The sequence below is a fragment of the Rosa chinensis genome, chromosome 6 (assembly GCF_002994745.2).
Source record: "Rosa chinensis cultivar Old Blush chromosome 6, RchiOBHm-V2, whole genome shotgun sequence".
NCBI classification, from domain to species: Eukaryota; Viridiplantae; Streptophyta; class Magnoliopsida; order Rosales; family Rosaceae; genus Rosa; species Rosa chinensis.
The window spans coordinates 52,213,505-52,237,603 of record NC_037093.1 but is presented as its reverse complement, the minus strand read 5'-3'; the positions used below and the strand labels follow the sequence as shown (position 1 = coordinate 52,237,603).

Sequence of the window (24,099 nt, the reverse complement as noted above, 5' to 3'; positions counted from 1 at the left end):
TGTGGCAGACCCTTCTCCTTAGGGATTGAGGGTGGGACTTGCTCCCTACATTGTCTGCTTCCGAGGAACTAATATCGCCTAATCCCTTGTTTTAAAAAAAAAATATATATATATATATATATATATTTGAATATGTGTGTGTATTCAAATCTACGTATATCATTCATGTTAGAATCCAAATTTGAAATGTAATTGGGTAGACATACATCAAACCTAGATAAATTGTTTTGAACTGAGATATATATATTTGAATATGTGTGTGTATTCAAATCTACGTATATCATTCATGTTAGAATCCAAATTTGAAATGTAATTGGGTAGACATACATCAAACCTAGATAAATTGTTTTGAACTGAGACAGATGTTATGGAGGGGAATCTAAATAAACAAAAACTTACCAACTACTAAAGATTAAAAATAAAACTTGGGGGCAAGTATTTTGACATGCTGCAAAGGAGTTTTGATATCCAAGTCAAACATATGATGTTACATTAGCATACAACATCCACCCACAGTTCATGTACCATTGTTCAATTCTTTTCATTATTAGCATCAAACTTCAGCAAGTAAGAAATTAAACCATTGATACAAATGAAACAGTGTGCATGAACATATAGTCACGTTGTAGTTGTAAAACCATACAAACATGCTCACAACAATATACATATATGCTTGATAACAACAATGCAAGGATCAAGGCTTACCTTTAGCAATAATTGGCATGTTCTCAATCTCTGCAGCACTACAAACTCAAGATCAACTGGATATATATGGCCTTCTGCTATTCACCAACCTTTGCGTTTTAATTGACATAACTAATGTAGTTAATCATGGTGGTAATAGGGACCAATCTCATCTATTTATATGGGATAGTTAGCCCTTAGAAACCTTCCATCAAGGCAATTCACAAGGGATAGGTCTCCTAGTTAGACTCTTAATGTATCATTGCTTTGCAGTCTTTCTTGTAGACTAAGATCAAATTGGATTTCTAACCTTAATGAATAGATACACGGTTTCATTAAGCTACTAGTATTGATATATAATTTCCATCCATGTTAAAGTAGGTTTAACAGTAAGCTCAATTATCATATACATTAAGATATGACAAGTCCACATTTGATTCCAACAATCTCTCACATGGAATTACACAGATTATACTTGATAATTGGCATCGGAAATGTCAAGACTTATTATTAACTTATTAAAGTGCTCGCTAGACATTAAATTAAATTAAAAATCCATTACAAAATGGTTAGATCACAGTCCCTTATACAGAGCAAGAAACAACATACATTTTGACAAAAATGTAGAATCTCAAAATCGCTAACACAAGCTCCTGCAATCCACACATGTCAAAACCAAAAGTAATACAATATATGTTAACGTGTATCAACAAGGAAAATATATATCAGGCCCTACTGAATGTTTCATAAATCAGAAACTTAAGCAATTTACTGAACATTGATGGCCTATAATTCATTGCTTGAACTGTAACACCATGCTATACATGATTCAACTATAACACCATGCTATACAAGATTCAAGACCATCTGATAACAAGTATGACTTCAAAAATAAAATGATAATCTTTTCAGAACAATTCAATGAAGTTGTAGCAATAACCAAAATCTGAAAATATCTCAAAATTTTTGATAACTTTAAAGTCATTACCAATAAGTTGTGATAAATAAAGCTGTAAATCACAACCGAAAAAAAAAAAGACAAAAGTACAAGAACTCATAAACCATAGAATTTTAATTTTCTCCAACGGGACTAACTTCCATTGGACTTAAGCATCTAAACTAGATAAAACTCCAATGTTCGCTATGTGCTTTTGCAATGCAGCTATTGATAAGGATTTGGTAAAAGGGCATGTTGTGAATTGGTGTCAATGCTCAAAAGTTTCACTCTTTCTCTAATGTTGAAGTACTTTAGATTAATATGCTTAGAATTATTTGATCATTTGCTGCTTTTACTGAAGAAAATAGCAGCCTCAATATCACAATAAATCACAAGTGTGTCAGCCACAATATGGCTCAATATCGTAGTCTGCATCAGAAATTTTTTGATCCAAAGCCCTTCACACACACTTTCATATACTGCAATAAATTTAACTTGCATGATGGAGGTTGTAACCAGAGTTTGCTTCATAGGTTTCCAAGCAACTGCACCTCCCGCAAGCATGAACACATAGCCACAAGTAGATTTCTTGGAGTTTGCATAATTGCCTATAAAATCAGAATTTGAAAACCCAACAAGTTTTAGATCTTTTACTTGTCTGTACACAAGCATATGATTTTTAGTTCTCTACAGGTTTCTCAACACTTTCTTTCCAACCACCTAATGTTCGTGGCCTAGATTAGATTGGAACCTTGACAATATTCCAACAGCAAAAGACAAGTCTAGCCTAGTGCAGACTTGTGCATGCATAAGACTTCCAATATGTCTTGCATAAGGCTTGACTCCATGTTTTCTTTTTCAACATTATTCTTAGGGCTCTGCTTCTTGGTTAGTTTATCACCTTTAGACATGAGAACTTCTCCAGCTGTACACTTTTCCTTACCAAATCTTTTCAGTAGTCTATGTGCCCTGTCTCTTTTGATTTCTATACCTAGTACATAGTGTTAATGTTTAAGATTGAGCGGTGGCCCAAGTCTTTGTTAACGCTGGTCCGATGGGCGGACCGTTATTTGCAGTGTTCTCAGAGCTTCCGCTACCTGTCAAGTGAAATACAAAGTGGCGTCAGAGGGAGACCGCGCTAGGCGGTCTTCTCTTCTTCGATGCCTAAGTTAGTCAATGTATTTATGTTGACAGAATAACAGTAGGTAAGTAATGAATGCATTATTAATGAGGAGAGAGGAGAGAACCTTTTATAGGTGGGGAAGAGGCCGAGCTCTTCCATGTTTTCGATGTGGGACTGATGTGCTTCAGTTCCCAGCTTCTGGAGCTTCTGATGCTAACTTGGCGCGGCGCGTGGATGGGCGTCAGCGGTGATCTGGGGGTGAGACAGGGCTCAGGCGGTAGCCTGTTTAGCTGTGTTTCCGTAGATCACACAGTTGGCGATAGTTGGTACCGCCGGCTGTATCATGAGTCTGGCTCATTATAGGTAATTATGCTTGCAAATGCTTATGTAAGTACACATAGGATGCTTCTCCTAAATCTTTCATGTCAAAATTTTGTGACAAAAAGTTCTTGGTATCTTTAAGCAATTTCAAGTTACTGCTGGCCAAGAGTATATCATCCATATAGAGTACTGAGAAAATAAATTTTGTTCCCAACTGTTTTCGAATATACACATTCATGAACAAGATTTTCTATAAATCCAAAAGTAGAAATCATAGAATCAAATTTCTTGTACCATTGTCTAAAAGCTTGTTTCAGGTCATAAATAGATTTTCTTAACTTGCAGACTTTGTTTCACTTTTAGCTTCAATGAACCCTTCTGGTTGCCTTATGTAAATCACTTCATCTAGCTCACCATTCAAGAATGCAGTTTTAACATCATCTGATGTAGCTCCATATCAAAATAAGCTACTACAGTCATGATTATTCAGGAAAAATTATCATTAAAATTAATGCCTTCTTTTTGTGTGAACCCTTTGGCAACTAACCTTGCCTTATGTCTCTCAACATTTCCATTTGCATTTGTTTTGGTTTTGAAAACCCATTTACAACATATAGGTTACTGCTTGGGGTCAAGTTCAACTAATTCCTAAACTGCATTTTGGCTCATGCAATCACTTTATGCTTCCATTGCTTGCTGCCACTCTTTTGATTCACTACTTTCAATGGCTTGGCTAAATGTAATTGGATCATTATCTTCTACACAATCCATTTCAATTTCTGCTTCTTGCAGATAGACAATATATATAATCACTCTCCTCCCCCCCCCCTAATAAGTTGGTTTTCTTGCTCCATGTGATCTTCTTGGCTCAGGGTTTAAAGGATTAGGTGGTACTACTGGATGGTTTTGAGGTTTTAAAGCAGGAGTTGGTTCAGGTAAAGTTGCAAGTTCAACTTGATCAACATCAAAATGCATTTCCTGATCAATTACTTGATCTTATGCATTTGATTTTTGAGAGTACTAATAGTTATTGGTAATCATTCTGTTTCTAAGGGCAATGCTATTTCTACGTCTTCACTTGACACAATTTCTTCAAATTCAAAAGGCTAATCTTCAAAATTTGTATTGTGTACTTTTTCATTTAGAAACTTGATAAGTTTCAAAAATTCTAGGTGAATGATGAGGAGAGTATAGCTTATAGCCTTTAGACTTATATGGATATCCTATTAATAATAGCTTACAGTTTTAGGATCAAGCTTGTTCAAGTTTGGATTGTAAACTCGAGCTGTTGCATGACATCCCCAAACATGACAGTGATGAAGACTGGGTTTCTTGCCACACCAAAGTTCTAAAGAAATCTTTTCTATGGCTTTACTAGGTGTTCTATTGCAAATATAAAGCCTCACCCTACAAGAATTTTGGCAAACCTGTTGTACACATCATACATCTAAACATGTTTAGAAGTTTATGTTCTTTCTCTCAGCAACACCATTTTGTTAGGGTTATATGGTGTTGTGTATTGACTATTGAGCTTTAATTCCATTGCCCTTAAAAACAAGGTAAATGGACCCTTCTGTTGACCAGATTCTATGTATTTTCCATAAAACTCAACCCCTCTATCAGACCTTATTGTTTTGATCTTCTTTTCTAGTTGATTTTCTACCTCAGTCTTAAAGATTTGCAAAGCTTTAAGTGCTTGAGATTTTTTTGAGAATAGATGAATGTAACTGTATCTAGAAAAGCCATCAATGAATATGATGAATACACATTCTCACAAATAGTTTGATGTCTAAATGGACCACATATATCAGTACATATGAGTTCTAGAATGTTTTGGCTTCTGTATGCAATCTTCTTTCTTAAGTTGGTTATTTTTCCCTTAAAGCATTCCACACAATTTGTTAATCAGAAAAATCAAGTTCATTTAGGATTTTGTTTTTCACTAAAAAATTTCGATCTCTCTTTTGAAAAGTGACCAAGTCTTCTATGCCACAAAAATGCAGACTTTTCATTACTTTTGGTTCTTTTAACACCTGTTAAAATGTTAGTACTGTTTGTGTTATTTTCTTCAACAAGTAAAATTTCTGGTTGAGCCATAGAATCATTAAGCTGTAAATAATTCAATATAATACCAGAACCAATTTGAACAGAATTTTTAAAAATAAGAATTCTGGAACTATCAATAATGAGTCTACAACCAGATTTAATTAAAAGATAAACTAAAACCAAATTCCTTCTCATAGAAGGTACATAAAAAACATTATCCAAAACTAACAATTTTTCTAATCCTAGATCAAGCTTTAAGCTGCCAATAGCCTTGATTGTTGTTGGGTCTCCAACCCATGAGTCTTTCCCAAGACAATTGTCTTAGAGTATGAGAATTGTTTACCCAGTAGGTTTTGGATTCCTACTGATGAATGGAGTTCCAATGAGGAAGGAAAATCCTTATTGATGTAGGATTACCTGTAATCCTTGTTGATTACAGAGAAGGAGAAGGCATAATTGCCTACCACCAATAGGAATAGGTTTCCTAATCGGTGAAGAAAGCTGATATCCTTATGGCTATATAAGGAGGGGTTCTGCTAGAGGTTTTTCATCACAACGACAGAGAGCAAAGTGTATTCCATTCTCGAAGTTAGAGAGTGAGAGAGGGCAAAGAAGGGAGAGATAGGAAGAGAAGAGAGAGTCCTTGTTTTCTTATTCTTTCTGGTTGTACCCATTATAAATATAGTGGAAGATCGTTTTTCTGCCCGGTGGACGTAGGCAAAAGTTTTGCTGAACCATCTTAAATTTGTGTTCTTGTGCTTGTATCTCTGTGGTTGTTTCTCTTGGTGTGCTGTGTTTATTTGTGTTTTCGACTTCACATATTGACCGATTCTCAACAATTGCCACACTCATGCCATTGCCAACACACAGGTTCATTCATCACTTTTTGGGATTCTCCTCCTTATGAATCCCTGCAAAGAATTAGTAATACGAATTGGTGAGCCTGAGTCTATCCACCAAGATTGTGGTTCAACATCAATAAGATTAGCTTCTAGAGAAAAAACTGAATTAGAAAGCATCTTACCCTTTTTGGCCAACCAGTGTTTATAACCAGTGCAATCCTTTTTCATGTGTCCTACTCTTTTGTAAAACTCTTTTGTAAAAGTAGCACTTAAACCTGAATGACATGTTTTCTTTAGGTATTACAGATGTTCAACCCTTAATGATGGTTTTGGCAGGCTTTAGCTTGTTATAAGCATTCTTCTTCTTAGGTTTCTCAATGAAGTTTATGGTGAAAGCAGACCCTCTCTCTTTCTTAATCTTGTCTTCTTCATCAAAACAAATGACTATGAGTTCATCTAGGTCCAGTTTTATTTCTGAGCATTGTAACTAGTTCTCAGCTGACTATGACTATTGGGCAGGGATTGCAGTGCTTGATGTACTACTTGTTCATCCCTTACCCCCATCATAGCACAATACAACCTACCTCGTAACCATAAATATCACTAAATATCATACTTTTCACTACTAGAATAATGTCATTAGACATCACCACTATTAAATCGGTCAGGATTGCACCTGATGTTAAAAATCATGTTAACATCAGTTTGTGAAGAAACCGATTTCTATTATTATTATGGACATCAGTCACCAAAGAAACCGATGAGAAAAGTTTCGTACGAAAAATTTACAAAAACGCGGAGGGACTAAGTTGAAAAATTTGAGAAACGCGGGACTTAAAATTTCATTCCCCCCACACTTAGTCACTTTATCTAAAAACTTTCGAACCTTAATCGATAGACTCTCACTCTGAGTCTCTTAATTTTCAAACCTGAGCTCGTTCTCTGCGTTCAGCACTTTCTCTCTCGCTCTTCTCTGAAACCCTAGCGCTCTCCTCCCTCTCCTGCTCTCTTTCCACGGCTACTGTCTCTCCCTCATTGAACTACTGCCTCCGTCCCCTCACAGGCGCCATCACCTCTGCCGGTGCTTCTCTTCCAACGCCACCACGTCGTTGCTCAGAGATCCGAACCCCAACTGGTCCAACCTGCCTCCAAGGAGTTTATCCTTCTCGATTGGTGCGACTTCGAGCACCAAATGCCAGCGACGGAGGAACCGAACACAACCGCAATTATGACGGTGCAACCAGCATCAAGTACTCACTCATACACACTTTGTTCTTTGTTTCTGGGTTTGCAGATTCCCGGTTCTTCCTGCTCTCTCTCCGTCTCTTCTGATTTTTATTTCTTTTCAGAGTCTCTGAAAGATTTTGTTCAAGATCTAAGAATTCACTTGTTTGTGATGGTTAGTGATTTTAATATTGTTCTTTGTTTGATTTGAATTGACTGGGTTTACTTAGGTCTCTTTGCTTTGGAGAAATGGAGGCCACGATGCCCATTTGCAAGACTGTTACTCCAACTCCAGTGAGTGCCTATATTTTCTGAAGCTTATTTTGATTTGGATCTGGGTTTTGAATGTACAGTTATGTTCGGATTAGTTGGAATTTGATGTATATATAGAAGTTCACTGGGAAAGCTTTCATTTTGGTTGATTAGAGCTTGTTTTTGATTCGTGTATTTGAAATTTTTGAGCAGAAAGTTGGTTTCTAGGGTTCTTTAGTGAAGTGGATTAGAAGTACCAATTTTAATTTGGTATCTTTTCTTATTTCTGTATGTATGGTGTGTTTCAGTTTAAGATGTGGATGAGGTTTCGGTGATTGAATCGTGTATACTTAGCTTCATTCATTTTTAGTTTTTGTTTCAATATTTTGAACCACCCTTTTGATGTGTGTGAAACACTGTTCTCAGAGATATTGTTTTGAGTGGTGAGTTTACATTGAATTAGGCTTGTTTGATAACTGGAAAAAGAAGACAGATTGATTCTTATTTGGGGGTTGAAAAACAAAATGCAGTGATTCAGTTGGTTGGAGTGATCGAATCCAATTCCACACTCCCCTTGTGGGAGGATCTGATGAACTCAAATTTCTTGCATTTGGCAACATGGGAAAGGCTCCTCGTGATTCTTCTGTCGAGCATTATATTCAGGTATATGAATTGTGATGCTTTTTTAGTACTGCAGAAATTTAAACTCAAACAATAGTAATTGAGCATCGTTCTAACTCACAGCACAACATGTCGCGTTTAATTTAGTAAATCAACATGGATAAAATTAGTAAAATGAGGGGGAAAAAAGAAACTAACTATACAGTACATTGTTTTTCTTCTACGTACCTCGAAGGAAAAGAAAAGGCTGATTTTAATCTTGCGGCACGAATAGCCAGGATCCCTCTCAGTGATTGAGGCCATGACGGATGATATAAATTCCAGGAATGTAGACTCTATCTTCCACATTGGAGATATAAGCTATGCCACTGGGTTTTTAGTTGAATGGGATTTTTTCCTTCACCAAATCAACCCTATTTCTTCTCGAGTTTCATACATGACAGCTATCGGGAACCATGAGAGGTACGTGTGCTCAGAAGACATGCTCTAGGAACTTAATTTGAAGTTCTCTGAGAGGCTTCGATACAATTTTATAGTATATCTAGCTATCTTGGTGTACATTGTTGGTACATTATCTAACAGCTCGTTTTTGGGATCTAGTGGTTGTTTAACACGTACAAACAGACGACTTCAAGTATAATGTCATATTTTCTTGTTTACTTAATTCTATATATGCTTGCTTCTACACTTTTCAGGGAATATATAGACTCTGGATCAGTGTACATTCTTGCAGATTCAGGTGGGGAAGTTGGAGTTCCCTATGAGACTTACTTTCCAATGCCAACCCCAGCAAAGGATAAACCATGGTATTCCATAGAACAAGGAAGCGTCCACATCACAATGATTTCAACAGAGCATGACTGGACCAAAAATTCTGAGCAGGTAAAGATGATTAAGCACTGGTCTATAGTATTCTACAGCTGTGCACTGCACTTCTATTTGCATTTGATGTTTTTTTATATGCTCTTGCAGTATCAATGGATGAAAAAGGACATGGCTTCAGTTGATCGATCTAAAACTCCTTGGTTGATATTTATGGGGTAAGTACTTAAATGCTTCAAAACTATTCAAGTTTATGTAATTTTTCTATAGGAACACCATACAATATAAATCAGTTCTTTCAACCGTTGGTTTCTGATTCACATCGGATCTGTTCGTGTGCATGACATACAGTTTGAACCACAGAAATTATCTACTGTGCATAATTTGATCAATATCAATAGTTTATAACTGCTTGAAAGTGTCACCAGATCTTCACGCATATTTTAATATTTTCAAATTGCAGGCATAGACCAATGTATACATCTGCCCCTGGATTCCTGAGTGTTGATGAGAAATTCATTGACAAAGTTGAACCATTACTTCTGGCAAGCATAGTAACATCCTAGACCTTCCCCTAGCTAGTTAATGTTTTCTCTTTCATTTCTCAATGGATTCCATTTTCTTTTCTAATCTGGTTTTCTATTGGATTCTCTAGGTTTAAACATGGGATTTTAAATTTTTTTGCTGACATGTACATGCTATTTGAAATTTGAACTAGGTTGATCTGGCGCTGTTTGGTCACGTCCATAACTACGAGCGAACCTGCTCCATTTATAAGAGCCAATGCATGAAATTGCCTTGCAAAGATGAGGCTGGGATCTACACATATGATCACAGCAACTACAGTGCCCCAGTGCAAGCCATAATTGGAATGGCTGGCTTTTCCTTGGACAAGTTTCCCAGTGGTGTAAGTCCTTCTTGACTCTGTCATATCTCTCTTCAAATATGTGCACTTAATTGTACAAGCATGTTCTTCATTTTTCTTTACATGGAATTGGGACTTCATTCAAACAGATTAACAATAGTTGGAGTTTATCAAGGCATTCTGAATATGGTTCTCTCAGAGCGCATGCAACAAGGACAGATATCAAATTAGAGGTGAGTATGTATGAAAACTTGAGAATAGCACTTCATACTGTAAGACACTTACGTATGGACTCAATGACATTTATCTAAGTGATTGTGATTAGTTCAGTGACTAGGTGATTAAGTTATAAGAGTTTGTGATGAGTTCCACTTTTGTGTCGATATTGAGATTAATATCTGATCTTATATTGATAAGTACTTGATTAATTATTTGCTTATCTACATAGGCAAGTAAGAGATAAATACTGATGATGATATAGAGGATCAGTCATAGTAAAACAGAGTCTCTCTTATGGGTAGAACTCTGTTGATGACACCTCTATATAAATGAGGTCCCTGTGAACTCTAATACACAAGTCTTCATCGTCTTGCCCCATAGAGAGACTCTTGGACTTTAGAGCTTCGCAGAAGATCTCGTTTGCACTATCTCTATTCCTGATCCATGGCTGCTCCAGGTACGTGACCATTAACTCCAATATGTACATGTTTCATAACTACTACAAACATTTGAACATAACTGTATCTAAACTATTTGTTGGTGATCTTGGATGTTTGAATATAACTATACATGTATCTGCAGTAAAGCTTGATTGTGTTTATATTCTGTGTTTAATCTTTCACATACTTCATAGCATATATGTTAACTTCGAGTCTGCAAGAGTTTAAGATCGAATTTCAATGCGTTGATCCAAAAAATTCTCTCACGTTTGTTTTGTTTGTTTCAGTTTGTGAATGCAGACACAAGAAAAGTTGACGACAGCTTCCACATTACAAAAGCATAAGTTAGATAAATTGAATTTAACTGTGGCTTCCACAGTTTTTTCTTTAGTACAAGGCAAGATATATATTGCTCCCTTTAGTTAGATATGTATATATGTAATTAAATTTGTAAAAGTACGAGGATGAATTGATCATTGATCATTGATTTTTGAATTTTGCAGCTGTGTAGATACTTTTCACGAAGAGAAGAGCAAACGTGAAAGAAGAAAAGAAAACAAAGTTTTGACATGGAATTGTTGGCTGTGGCATATTCGTCCCTTGTAGCCAAAATGGAGGAGATTATATATAGGTTGGTCATGCTGGAATTTTCAGCCACACAGAAGTATTCTCTTGCATCTAATTCAACTTACAATGTGGAAGAGCCTGGTGATCTGTAAGGCGGAAATGGAGGAATGTATAGATTTGATAATGGAAGAATTAGAGAGAGTTTGTAAGAGTTAGTGAAAAAGTTTGTGAACCAGCTTTTATGATATGTAAAACGATAGCATATTCGGCAAACATTATAAGATTGTGATTACTACTCTTATCGCCTAAACCCGCAGCATTGCGCGGACGTACTTTCTAGTATGATGTCTAGATATAAAGTTGAAATCAGTTTTAACCATAAAAACTGATGTCTAGTAATACAGATACATCAGTTTCAAAATGAAAATCGATGTTACTGAAATATACAGACATCGATTTTTTGTCGAAAACGATATGTTACTGAGTACCAGACATCAGTTCCAAAATAGAAATCGATGTTACTAAAATATACAGACATCGATTTTTTGTCAAAAATGATATGTTACTGAGTACCAGACATCAGTTCCAAAATGGAAATCGATGTCTGTAACAGTATCAGTCATCGGTTCTTAAATCAATAACGATGTTAAAACGCAAACTTGTGTTGTGTAATCTATATTTCTTTAAGCATTAAATATAATAAAATGTGGGTTTAACAATAGTAAAACATGTAAGTTTCTTATCATTTAAACCTATTTACATCGATTTATAATTAGGAACCGATGTCTACACGAATACTAGACATAGGCTAAAAACCGATGTCTGCATTTTCCGGATCTTTCTCATCACCCACAAAGACATCGGTCGGGTTTTTGTTTCTCATCGGTTTTTGGCCGATGTCTGGGGCCATAATTCTAGTAGTGTTTGAAATAGGTAACCAATGAAACTCATAACATAAGAAAAAGTAATAAATAAAAGTAGGCAGTAAAATTTAAAAACTTGAAAGTCACGCCAACTAGTTTATAGTCATGACGTTAAACATACCTTAATCATGATATTAAATACCATTGAACATACCTTATAGCCATGACATGAAACATACCTTAGTCATGACATTAAATACTATTGAACATAACTTATAACCATGACATTATATAACATATTTCTTGAATAGGTAACTAATAAATTACATAATAAATTGCAATGAGGCCGGTATCTAAGACTATGCATCTCTTGAGAAGGTATCGGAAAAAAACTCATAACATATAACCAATGCACCCAGCTACCTCATATCCATGAACATCACTAAATAACATACATTTGGAATATGTAACCAATGAAACTCACAGCATAAAAAGAGTTAAAATTAAAAAACCGGTAGACATTAAAGTTTTAGAACTTGAAAGTCACTTGTTATAATGATGTAATTTAAAACCAACTCAGAGCCTCTAAGGGAAGGGTTCCAACTCAGAGCCCATCAAGTTGGCTTGGTCCAGGCCCAGCATCTGTAGGAAGCCATGTCGTACATAGTAATCCCAGCTCCTCCGTCCGACTCGTTCTGCCACGACCCGTGCCTCCACGATTCACATCACCACGACCTCACGCTGCTTCGACCCAAATCATCACCACAGCTTACTTCGTTAAGACCCCATCTAGAATCACGCCAGTCCAATGCCTCACTATCTGCACCACCGTTGATTTAGAACCCACGCCACCGAACTTGATCACCATGACCACGCCGCTAGTCTTGATCGGAGGTGTTGCTAGAAAATGAAGCCAAAGCTGTCTGGTACTCAAGCATAAACACCCATCCAAGGAGCTCCTTCGAATAACTACAGATCAAACACTCGTCGGCAGCAGACCCTAACACGACGGTAAGGCCAGAGGCCAGCCCAAACGTCAGGGCGCCGCCTGACGAGGGCAATTTCTTAATCGAAAAAGACCGGTCTTTGGGTTTTAGGGTTACTCAAGGAGAGAAAGATGGGAATCACATATATATACTTTGTGTTTTGATTTGTAAGTTGTGGTGACCCGAGAGAGGGGTCCCACAGCGCCGCGACCCCGAGCCAATGAGAAATCGATATGTCACGAATGACATCCCGAAAACTCATCAACCCGAAATCGCAAGGCCTTGTGGGTTCAAACTGTTGGTTTACAAAACACTTTCTTGGACAAGTCGTTCTAGCAACCAAGCAACACATTTACAAAAGCGGAATTTGAAATGGGCTAAGAGTTTTGGGCTTGCAATCGGAGCCCAATTTGGAAAATAAAACAAATCACTAAGTAACTACCAGCATGGGAGACGCGCCCCAGGGTTACGGGTCTCCCGGAATTTTTGTAAGCGAGTAGGAAATAAATAAATTAATAAGAAAGTAAATAAATAAGTTACTTCGAAATCCGATAATGGACCCAAAACCGTACTTTAGTAAAGACAGAGGAATACGCCAAGCCGGGCCATGTGCCTCTCCTATACGCTTCCCGACCACATGCTCAAAACCTGCACACTGTTGTAGGGGTGAGCTTTCGTCCTCGCAGGCCCAGTAAGGGCCGACCCAACCATGCTAGGTTTGAAAATAATAATATACTTGAAAATATTTACTACATAATATTGTGCACGTTTATCGAAAATACTTTAAAAATAGGCAACCACAAACATTTATTTCTTTTATAAAGCATATGCAGTATGCTTCACACAATTTGGAGCTCCGAGATACTTACCTGCCGGCTAATATAAAACAAATCTGTGACCGACCTGGTTCGTCCTGAATTCGAGAACCGGCCAACTACTCTGTAGTACTTCTGACTACAAGTAGCGAAAGTGTCCATTTCCTGGCCCTGAGTCTCCTATGACTGGTTCACTGTCTATACTTATCTTTCCTCGACAAACATAGGAGCACAGCCCCCTCCGGAGGTCCACGGTTATCGACACCGTGGGATCCCTAGGAATCTACCCGTCTAGGTCCCATTCACTTTCAGGTCACAAGTACAAACATACAAGGGTATAGTATCTCAACATGCAAGTCTAGCCTCGGTTTTCGCAATTAGCAATTATCAGTTCTGAAAACACATGTATCACGAGGCATCGACTAATGAACAACCAAAAACGTTCTTGCAGGCAACATACTATCTTAGAATAGCATTCCACATATATCGAAAAGCCTCTGACAAGGAAGGGACAGCTCACCCTACCTGGAATTGGAGTGCTCGTCCACATTCGTGTTCGTTCCCGACTTTCGATCATTTGTCCAAATCCAAATGCACACGCTCGAATCCTTTAACAAAAACTAAATCCGATAAGTAATCAATTCATAACTCATTTGCTTAATTTCTTTATGAGTTACCAACTTAACTTGAATCGATACTTAATGGTAACCATTCCCGAACAATTCACTTAACGTAGTAAGCTTATTCGGGAGATGGTGATCACACTTCTTTCCATGTTAAAATTTCGGTCAACCGGTATGACTTCATTTTATTTAGCTTTTAAACCTTAAGCAATTAAATAATAATTACCATTCCCGAATGACTTCACCTTTCAAACTCCTTTCGGGATATGGTGATTATACCTATTTTCTTAATATATTCCAAGTCAACCGGTTTGACCCTTTTTACTTAATCATTAAATAATAGCAAATAAATAGTAATTACCATTCCCGAATGATCACATTCTTACGATAACTTCGGGATATGGCAACACTAGAGTACTCCAATTTTTAACCTTATTTCATGAACATTAATCCCGTATCCTAATTTAGTTCAATCAAATAAAAATCCACCCTTTTCATTAACAACAGCTTCTCAATTTTAACATCAACCACAGCATTTAGTCTACGTCTTAAAATTAATCCAATCTCAATTTCCAAACTGTTTGAGCCTTAACCCAAATTATCATCTTAAATTAATTTCATTCAATCCATTTTCCTATCAATTCCAATCTACTCAACAACATGTCCATAACACCATCAACTCAATATTCCGATCAACAGCAATAAGATCACCGAACCCGGGCCCTTACCATTCTTCATTTCCAAGCTAAGAGTTGAGTCACCGCAGCTGCAATCCAACTCCAACAATTATCTTGGCACCTGACAGATACAATAAGATCAACAATTCATCTCTTAACCAAATTCGTTCCACAAGAGAGTTCTTGAACCCTTACCATGTATCTTACAGATCTCTTCGACGCAGTGGTGGCCTCAAACTAATGTCTTTCATCCAAAACTTCGCTCCTCATCCCCACCACAGAACACCTTGTTTTAATTAATCAATCACAATAACCAACAAGCTTGAATTCATAATCTAAAAGGATGGGATTCTTACCCTATCTCGATTCTTGCCAAGGTCATGAACTCAATGACCTACTGCAACTCATAGCCCCCATCAGTTCTTCCTCATCTCTTTAAGAACAGAATTGAAAACAAGACCAGAAGCTTTCCATCCAATCTAAAGTCCATGTTTCAACTAAGTCCAGAAAACCCAAGATTAGAAACCTACTTATATCGGGATTGAAGTTCAACTACCCAAGGAATGAGTCTTGAGAACGTCTTACCAAATGAAGGGACTACGCCGGTGAAGATCACGGCGGTGCTGGAGTATCTCACGCGCCAGCGACGGCGCGTGAAGCGCGTGCGGTGGTTCTGGTCAGGGTCAGAAGTCGGGATTAAGGGGTTAAGGCGATTCGTGTAGTCCTAAGCTTCTTCAAGGTGATGGCTTCGCTCAATCATGGCCGGAGGTCGTAACCCTAGCTTTGTAGAAGCCCAGATCACCGGCGAAGGCGTATACAGAGTTCTCCGGCGTCGGGTCAGTGACGAGGCTTTGGAGTGTTGATAAACGGCTTGCCTTGAGCCCGTTGGTGGAGGCAGTGGCTATGGAAAAGATTCGGAGACCGGTGAACGCAGATGGCATGGCGTCGCAGCCTTGGGTTGTCGGGCGCGGAGGCTGCCGGAGATGCATGTCAACGATAAGGCTCGGGCTTGGGTCGGATTTAGATGCTGGATCGATAGGTGGTGGCGATTTTGTGAGGTGGTGGCCGGAGATGGGGTTTTCCGGTGATGGCAGAGTGAGGACGAGAGAGAGAGAGGTCGGGGAGAGAGAAGAGAGAGGCGTGGCCGAGAGAGGAAGAGAGAGTCTGAGGAGGGTTCTAGGGTTTTCCAAGTGTTAACCTTCTATTTATACTTTAGGTGTGCAAGGACCGTTTTGCCCTTGCGACAAATTACAAAACCCGTCTAGCTAATTGCTTTCGGTTTTGGGCTCGTGACTTTTCTTTTGTTCGTTTTTCGTCGAAAACTTCCTAAGTTATTTCTCAACTTCGGCCTAGGCCCAAAACTTGATTTCGTAAAAACTCAAAATCCAAAATTTTGTTATAACTCCATGTATCGTATTCAAAACTTCGACAAACGGTCGCCTCACTAAACTTCGGTAACCTTCTGGGCCCAAATGAAAGAATCTCGGCCCAAACTTAAATCATAAGGCGCAATAGGTGGTCTCGACACCAAAACAATCTCCGAAATCGATTTCTTCACTTAAATCGCCTTGCGAAAATCTCATTGGCGAAAAATTACCTTCTAAAAATTAAACAAAATTTTCGGGGGCTCACATAAGTACTCATTATATACTCAATTTTTTTCTCCATATTTTCAATCAATTATTGCTAATTATAATTTTTTGTTTTAATTAGTCACTTATTTTTATGTTATATAATAAAATTAAAACAAAAATATATATAATGCCTAGGTGCCTAGCCGCCTATTAATCCCCACATAAGTAATTAGGCGCTAGGCCATTCCCTACCGCTTAGTGATCGTTAGTACATTGTCTAAAATTATATACCTCTTGACATGATATCAAAGAAACTCATAGCATAAAACAACCTACCTCATAACCATGCATGAATATCAATAAATATCGTACATTTGAAATAAGTAACCAATGAAAAAAAATAGAAAGAAAGTAGGCATTAAACTTGGAAGTCAAGCCTACTACCTTAAATCATCTTTTGCGATGCTAGCCATTTTTTAGTTACATTTTAGCAAAAATAGTCATTTTGGCTAGCTAATTTTAAATACATCTTCATCAGTTCTCTCTATTTTACATAGTTTTGAATTTATATTATTATTTGAATGAAGAAAAAATAATTTAAATGTATTTATAAATTATAAACAAAATTTTAAAAAGAATACTTTAAATTAACAAAAATAATAGAGAACCTCATCTTGCTTTCTATATTTAGGAGCGAAATAACTAAAAGTTAAAATAGAGAGTCACTTAGGAGTCTAGTACAGCTGCTAATATGGATAAAAAGCTAAAGTACTCTAAAAAATAGCTAAGGAGCCAAGTTAGAAAGTCTGCTAACGATGCTCTTATAATTATGACATTAAACATACCTTATAGCCATAACATTAAATAATATATCTCTAGAAGAGGCAACAATAAATCCCATAACAATGAGATGTTTAAACTAAATACCTCTTGACAAGGTATCAAAAAAAAATTATAGCCATAAAAATCACTAAAATTTTATACATTTGGATTAGATAACCAATAAAACTTATAGCTTAAAAAAAATAAAAAACCTATAGGCATTAAATTTTTAGAACTGCTTGAAATTCATGTCTACTACTAACTTCTTCTTTTTTTCTTCAAAATGTAACCTGAAAGTTAGATGTTTTACTGAAGCTAGCTTATGTATAGTAATTATAGCATAGTTGAATGAACTCTTTATTAGGTATGTAACTGATACAAACCATCATATGAACTAGATTATTAATGACATTTCTCGTCCGTCAAAGTCCACTGTCAGCGTTGGCACTTGCCTTGCTAGCATTGAGATGTTGCTAGATGGGAATGGTTGCTATTGCCCTTGGTGGGATTGCAATGTTTGGGGTTTAGATGGTGAGTGGGTGATTTTGCTTGGGTTTGAAGCTCTTTTATGGTTAAGGGTGGTTGTGGGCACTTCTTCATGGGACGACGTCAACAAAGCGGTATGGGTTTTGCCCGCGGCAGCGATGAGACTTTTTCAATGAGCTGTTGGAGGGTTGGGGCGTGTGGGGCCCAATTGGGTCTTGCCGAGATGTTTCGGCTTCGATTGGTGCCTTCTGGATGGCGACGTCGTAGTGGTGATGATGTTTCTTTAAGGCATGACGATGGTGGTACCCTTACGGCCACGGTGGCTTCGAAGATACACTCTGGTTGCGTGTGGCAGTTTTTCTACAGTAGGGTCGAGGCTTGAAGGCTTGAACTAGACCGGGCCAGTCATGTTTGGGCTCTAGATGCTGCTTTCCTTTGGACCTTGCGGGCTGTTATGATTTTAGATAGTTTTAGTTTGTTTACTTTCAATAATTTTCTATTCTTTTAGGGGGACTATGCACTTTGTTTTGTGCAACCTAAAGGTCTTATCTAGGTGTCCTAGCGAATCTTCTAGAGTAGTACTGAAGGAGAATTCAAGATATTTGTAATCATGGTGCAATAGATAACAAATGGTGGAACTAACACATCTTCTTGTCTGTTTATAGATGACAGCGGAAGGGTATGTAATGATTATTCTGGCTTGCGATGAATGAAACTAAAACTCAATTTGGGATTGATTCAAAAAAAGAAAGAAAGAAAAAAACAAAAAAAAACTTAATTACCTCGGTGATACATACTTTGTGAACCCCTGTCAAAAGAAAGATATGCAAAATCTCTTAACATTCGATTCATCAGCAATCAACCCATTTGAATTTGTAAAAGACCAATATAATGGATTGGTTTTACCTAATATTTCTTATAAAAATTGGGTTATAATGAATATATTTTTAAAATTAAATTGATATCATAAGAAATCAATAGTCAAAGGGGGATCTCGCTATGTCTACGTACTTGATTTGTACAATGAGTAGGTCTATTTTCCTATGTACCATTGTAGGTACTACCACTATCTTCTTGTCTGTCTCGATGGCAGCGGAAGGGTATGTAAATGTCTATTCTGGCTCATGATGAATATTTATCTATTTCTCAAAAATAGTGAAAGACTAGAGTTGATATAGAAATTACAAAACAAGAATTACAATTAAAAAAATCTGAAAAAACCTAACTCAATAAATACAACATATTTAACTCTAAGGGACGCTACTATTTAAGCAAGCCTAAATAAGTAAGGACAACCTTAGCTCCAAAGAAAAATAAATCATTTAACTAGTTCTTACTTGCCAGACACGCAACTGTGGTGCAGGTAAAATATTAAAAACGTCTTAGAAACTTTATTACAGAAGCCCTCTCTACTCACAAAAGTTTGAAACCCTAAAACAACATTAAAAACTTAAACAATAGCAAGCTCTTTCCCCTTCGGGTCAGAGCTCGCTTATTCATTAGCGGCTACTAACTTTGATAGCTGACTCTTCTTAGGCTTTTTCTTCTTCTCCGTTGCACCTTCAGGTCTCAAATTCTTGTTTTTGCTAGCAGTATAATAGGGAAGCTTATTATAACTCCCCACGTGTCTACCTCTTTCCTTTTTGGCTGGTGGACCTCCCACAAGATCCGCAGCCACTATACCTATGTTTCAAGCTTCCAAATTTTTCTTACCTACTGCCAGCCTCAGCTTTTTCCAGAGAAATGGTGATGTCCTAGCCTTGCGTTTGCCTATCCCAAACTCTAACATTGCACCAGACTTTTTAGAGAGAGAGAGAAAAAAAACTTCATGATCTGTTTTTTTTTTTTAGGAATTAAATTAATACTCATATATAACAATTAGTCTATTATGAGTCAAACTCAGGACATCCCACTTATAAGAGAAGATTTATGTCACTAGATCAAATAATACTGGACTTCTTCAATTATTACCAAGTATATTCAAATTCTTTTTTACTTAACTCTAAAGAAAAAAAATATTATTTTTAAAATAGAAGGCAACAACATAATTAAAATATATACTGACGAAAAAAAAAAATTACTTATAAAAAAATAATATTAAGTAAAGCCAGATTTGTTGACCACTTTGTTTAGGCATTGATATCATTTTATGATTTGCTACTTATTTGTAACGGTGTATGCACGTTTCAAATTAATGCCAGGTCCAAGACCCTATACAATTTACTGCAAGTTTAATGGCCTAATGTCATGTCCTTGTTAATTAGGATCCACTGGTCAGCCTGAGCAGCACGTTTGAATACCAAAATATTTGAGTTTAGTAGTGGCCATCTATATTCTATATATATATAGAACCACCATGGCTGCCCACTGATTCACAGACACAGAGCTTTATCTAAAAACACACAGACTTCACCTTCTCCATTCTCTATCAAGATATTAAAGCCTACTGATCGATTAGCCATGTTTCTCGAGCTGTTAGCCTTCTCCCCCTTTCTCCTCCTCCCCTTGCTTTTCTTCATCCTCAGGCTTTTCGGCAACTCGAAAACCAACGGCAACAGCAAGCTCCCCAAATCATACCCAATAATCGGTTCTTTCCTAGCCCTCTACAAGAACTATGCCAATAGACTCCTATGGTTCACTGAGCTTCTCCAAGACTCGCCCACATCTACTATTACCATGCACCATTCTCTGGGCCGCCACTTTGTGGTCACCGCCAACCCGACTGTGGTCCAACACATCCTCAAGACAAAGTTCCACATCTACCAAAAGGGCGAGTCCTTCCGCACAACTCTCCACGACCTCTTCGGCGACGGCCTTTTCAACGCCGACGGTGACAATTGGAAGTTCCAGCGGCAGCTCTCTAGCCATGAATTCAACACAAAGTCGCTCAGGAAATTCGTGGAAGAGGTGGTGGACACTGAGCTGTACAATCGGCTGATTCCCATTCTATCCACATCTTCCAGCCAACGAACCGTTCTCGATTTCCAAGACATTCTCCAGCGGTTCGCCTTCGACAACATTTGCCGGATCGGGTTCGGTTACGACCCGGAGTATCTCCTTCCTTCTCTGCCGCAAGCTAAATTCGCTGTGGCGTTCGACGATGCGGTCCAGATCAGTGAAGAAAGGTTCAATTCCATGCGCCCGGTGTGGAAGATCAAACGAGCTCTCGGAATCGGATCGGAAAGCCGTCTCCACCGTGCCGTCTCCGACGTCCGAGAGTTTGCGAAGACCATCGTCAGGGAAAAGAAGCGCGAACTAGACGAGAAGAAGACTCTAGAGTCTCACGATTTGTTGTCTCGATTCTTGAACTCCGGCCACTCCGAAGAGAACTTTGTCACCGACATCGTCATCACCTTCATCCTCGCCGGAAAGGATACGACCTCGGCTGCTCTGACCTGGTTCTTCTGGCTAATCTCAAACCATCCCAACGTCGAAAGCCGAATTCTCAAGGAGATCAATGAGAAAACGGAGAGCGAAGCTGGATATGACGAAGCCAAGGACATGGTGTACACACAAGCGGCGCTCTGCGAGAGCATGAGGCTGTACCCGCCAGTTCCGAGGGACGTCAAAGAGGCGGTAGACGACGACGTTTTGCCGGACGGGACTAAAGTGAAGAAGGGGATGACAGTGGTTTACCACATATACGCGATGGGGAGGATGGAGCAGATATGGGGCAAGGATTGGGCCGAGTTCCGACCCGAGAGGTGGTTGGAGCATGACATGGCGACGGAGAATTGGCGGTTCGTGGCGAAGGACTCATTTAGCTACCCGGTGTTTCAGGCGGGGCCGAGGATCTGTTTGGGGAAGGAGATGGCATTTTTGCAGATGAAAAGGGTGGTGGGTGAGGTTTTGAAGAGGTTTAAGGTTGTACCGGAGAAGAGGGAGAATGGGAAGGAGCCGGATATGCTTACCTACCTTACCGTAAAAATGAAAGGTGGGTTTCCGGTGACCGTTGTGGAGAGGGATTGAGTATTCGACTATTTATATTGTATGTATTTATTGCTCTTAAAGATAAACGGTTTCCCGCGGTTTTAATTTGGTATTGTTTTCATATTTATACATTTTATTTGTATTTTAAATTTGAGCTGGGTTTAGGCTTTACCCAATAATGCAGGATGCCTTACTGCACTTTCGTTCTATACTAGAAATTGCCAACACACCATATGAATGGTGTGAGTTATGGGATCAAAATTTCTCTTGTCTCACTCCTAATTATAATTTAATTAAGGTGTAAATTATATGCTTGGATTATGTGAGTAATTTAATTGGGAGGGAGGGGCAAAATGGTAAATCAATATAGCTATTAGGATGGCAGCTTCGTAATAAATAAACAAATAGGAGCAAATGAGTAAATCAATATGGCATGTTACTGTTCACAGAACTTTAGAGCTTTAGTATAGATAATATTATTGTTCATGATTACTTGTCCGGTTGCCCCCTTCCTTTTTTTACTTTTGTTGAAACAAACAAGGAAATTACTATCACGGTATCACTAGGGACTTAGCTAGGAATTGAATTTGGATTGGGCTAATTTTAGCTATATAAAAATTTTGCGAATAACTCAATTTTTGCCTTGAGGTTTAGAAATCAGTTAGAGGTTCATCCTCACGCCTTTATTATTAAAAACATAGACAAACAGAATTGATTAAAACCCAAATGAATAGTATTTTTAATTGATCCTTACTTCAATTCGTGGAGCTGTGGAGTGGCTTGGTGACGGGACTGAACATCTGAGCCTCAGAGAGTCAGAGGGAGTCGCGGTGAGGGACTGAGGAGGTTAGACTGGCAGGACTGAGCCTGAAAGGGATGTGGCTCGGCGGCTGCAATTCTCACTTCTTAAACAGACAGTGACTGAGACACAATGTGTCGAGACCTAGTGTATATATTTTTTTTATATTTGGACTATACCTATACTTGGCAACTTTTGGCCCAAAATCTCCCTTGGGCTACAGCCCAAGTAGCCTTAGGCACAACTACGTCCCTGGGTATCACCCTTCTAATGGTTAGAAAACATCAAATTAATATGTCTTAATTAGAAAAAAGAAAGGAAAAAAGGAATGGAGAGTAAGAACAAGAATAAGAATTTTAATTTGAGAGTTCAGTGCTTCAATTAATCAAGGTCATTACTTCTTTGTTAAACCTTGCTATCTCCTCCTACATTTATGATGTGCATAATGTAGGTCGGTTGAGAGTTATTTGTTGTAATTTCCAGAACTAATGTTTTTTTTCTTTGTTTTGTTTTATTTTTAGACCTCTGCTTTTCCAACTAAGAAGAAAAAAATGCTTGAAGCAAATATAAACCAAAAAAACCATGACTTGTACCAAAAATAAAAACTACATCATAAGAGTATGAAACTATGAATTATAGGAAGTGGGAAGTCAAGATTCAAGAATATGAGCACCAATCCTAACTGTTGAGTATATATACATCCCACATGAGAAAAATGAGACCTTGCCTATGAGTTTATAAGGATTTGAGCCACTCCATCAATTGCCAATTAGTTTTGGATGTGAACCACATATCACTTTATTATGATATCAGAGCGGATTATCCCACGTGTGCATGCCTCACGGCCACCCGGGCTCCACCTCACCCAAAGTTGTCCACGTGTATGGCTTGAAAATTCGCCACACATGCGTGGGCGTGTTGAGAATATATATATCCCACATGGAAAAAATGGGACTTTGCCTATGAGTTTATAAGGTTTGTGTCACTTCATCCATTGCCAATTGATTTTGGATGTGAACCTCAGATCACTTCATCACTAACATCATCCCCCATCCCTAAGGTAGCTAATCCATTTTCCCGTCTACCCTACTGCCCACTCTTTGTAAATGAGCTAATTGATCGTGTATGAGCTCTACTGCATTCCTCCGAAGGTTAAAATATTCTCGTGGATCTTAATCAAAAACTGTTTAAAAACTAGAGATAAGATTTCCAGATTCATGGCAAACATTCCTTCTGATTGTCCTTTATGTCCTACTGGACTTGAAAACTTGGATCATCTCTTTATGCACTGTGACTTCGCCAAACAGGTTTGGATGACCTCAAATTTACCTAATCCTTGCAATTGAAATAGTTCTTTTGTTTCCTGGTTACAACATATTTCTACAGAGGATCGAGATAATTCTACTCTTGCTTCTGCTCTACTTGTAGCTTGGTCTATTTGGCATACAAGGAATAAGGTGTTCTTTCAGCAGTTAGATCTCATTCCCAAATCCCAAATAAAGCTTTGTATGGGGCTGCTATAATGGGATCTAACTATTACTAAGCTAATCCTAAACTTTGA

General features: G+C 38.0%; 2 protein-coding genes and 2 long non-coding RNA genes across 8 annotated transcripts; 2 read left to right on the top strand and 2 right to left on the bottom strand.

Annotated features, from left to right (window-relative positions):
- Positions 1 to 1,889: 1,889 nt before the first annotated feature.
- Positions 1,890 to 2,901, bottom strand: LOC121050099. The gene is made up of 2 exons (XR_005801826.1): positions 2,869 to 2,901; positions 1,890 to 2,718 (listed from the first exon to the last, which is right to left on the bottom strand). It is a non-coding gene; the product is annotated as an uncharacterized LOC121050099 (long non-coding RNA).
- Positions 2,902 to 5,004: 2,103 nt separating this feature from the next.
- Positions 5,005 to 16,099, bottom strand: LOC112169615. Of its 5 annotated transcripts, none has more exons than XR_005801825.1 (6): positions 15,513 to 16,099; positions 15,123 to 15,424; positions 14,979 to 15,048; positions 14,153 to 14,235; positions 13,385 to 13,467; positions 5,005 to 6,022 (listed from the first exon to the last, which is right to left on the bottom strand). It is a non-coding gene; the product is annotated as an uncharacterized LOC112169615 (long non-coding RNA). The 5 variants fall into 5 exon arrangements; XR_002924770.2 differs by lacking the exon at positions 5,005 to 6,022 and adding an exon at positions 12,096 to 12,874; XR_005801824.1 differs by lacking the exon at positions 5,005 to 6,022 and having other exon boundaries at positions 13,229 to 13,467; positions 15,123 to 15,213; positions 15,284 to 15,424.
- Positions 6,143 to 11,273, top strand: LOC112169616 (probable inactive purple acid phosphatase 27). The gene is made up of 3 exons (XM_040508925.1): positions 6,143 to 8,932; positions 9,023 to 9,090; positions 9,336 to 11,273. The coding sequence occupies exons 1-3, from the start codon at positions 8,690 to 8,692 to the stop codon at positions 9,436 to 9,438; spliced, it is 414 nt and encodes a 137-aa protein (XP_040364859.1). The 5' UTR covers positions 6,143 to 8,689; the 3' UTR covers positions 9,439 to 11,273.
- A 4,102-nt stretch (positions 16,100 to 20,201) lies between the features above and the next one.
- Positions 20,202 to 21,936, top strand: LOC112173057 (cytochrome P450 94A1). The gene has a single exon (XM_024310600.2). It carries the CDS (start codon positions 20,270 to 20,272, stop codon positions 21,776 to 21,778), a length of 1,509 nt encoding a protein of 502 aa, XP_024166368.1. The 5' UTR covers positions 20,202 to 20,269; the 3' UTR covers positions 21,779 to 21,936.
- The last annotated feature ends 2,163 nt before the right edge of the window (positions 21,937 to 24,099 follow it).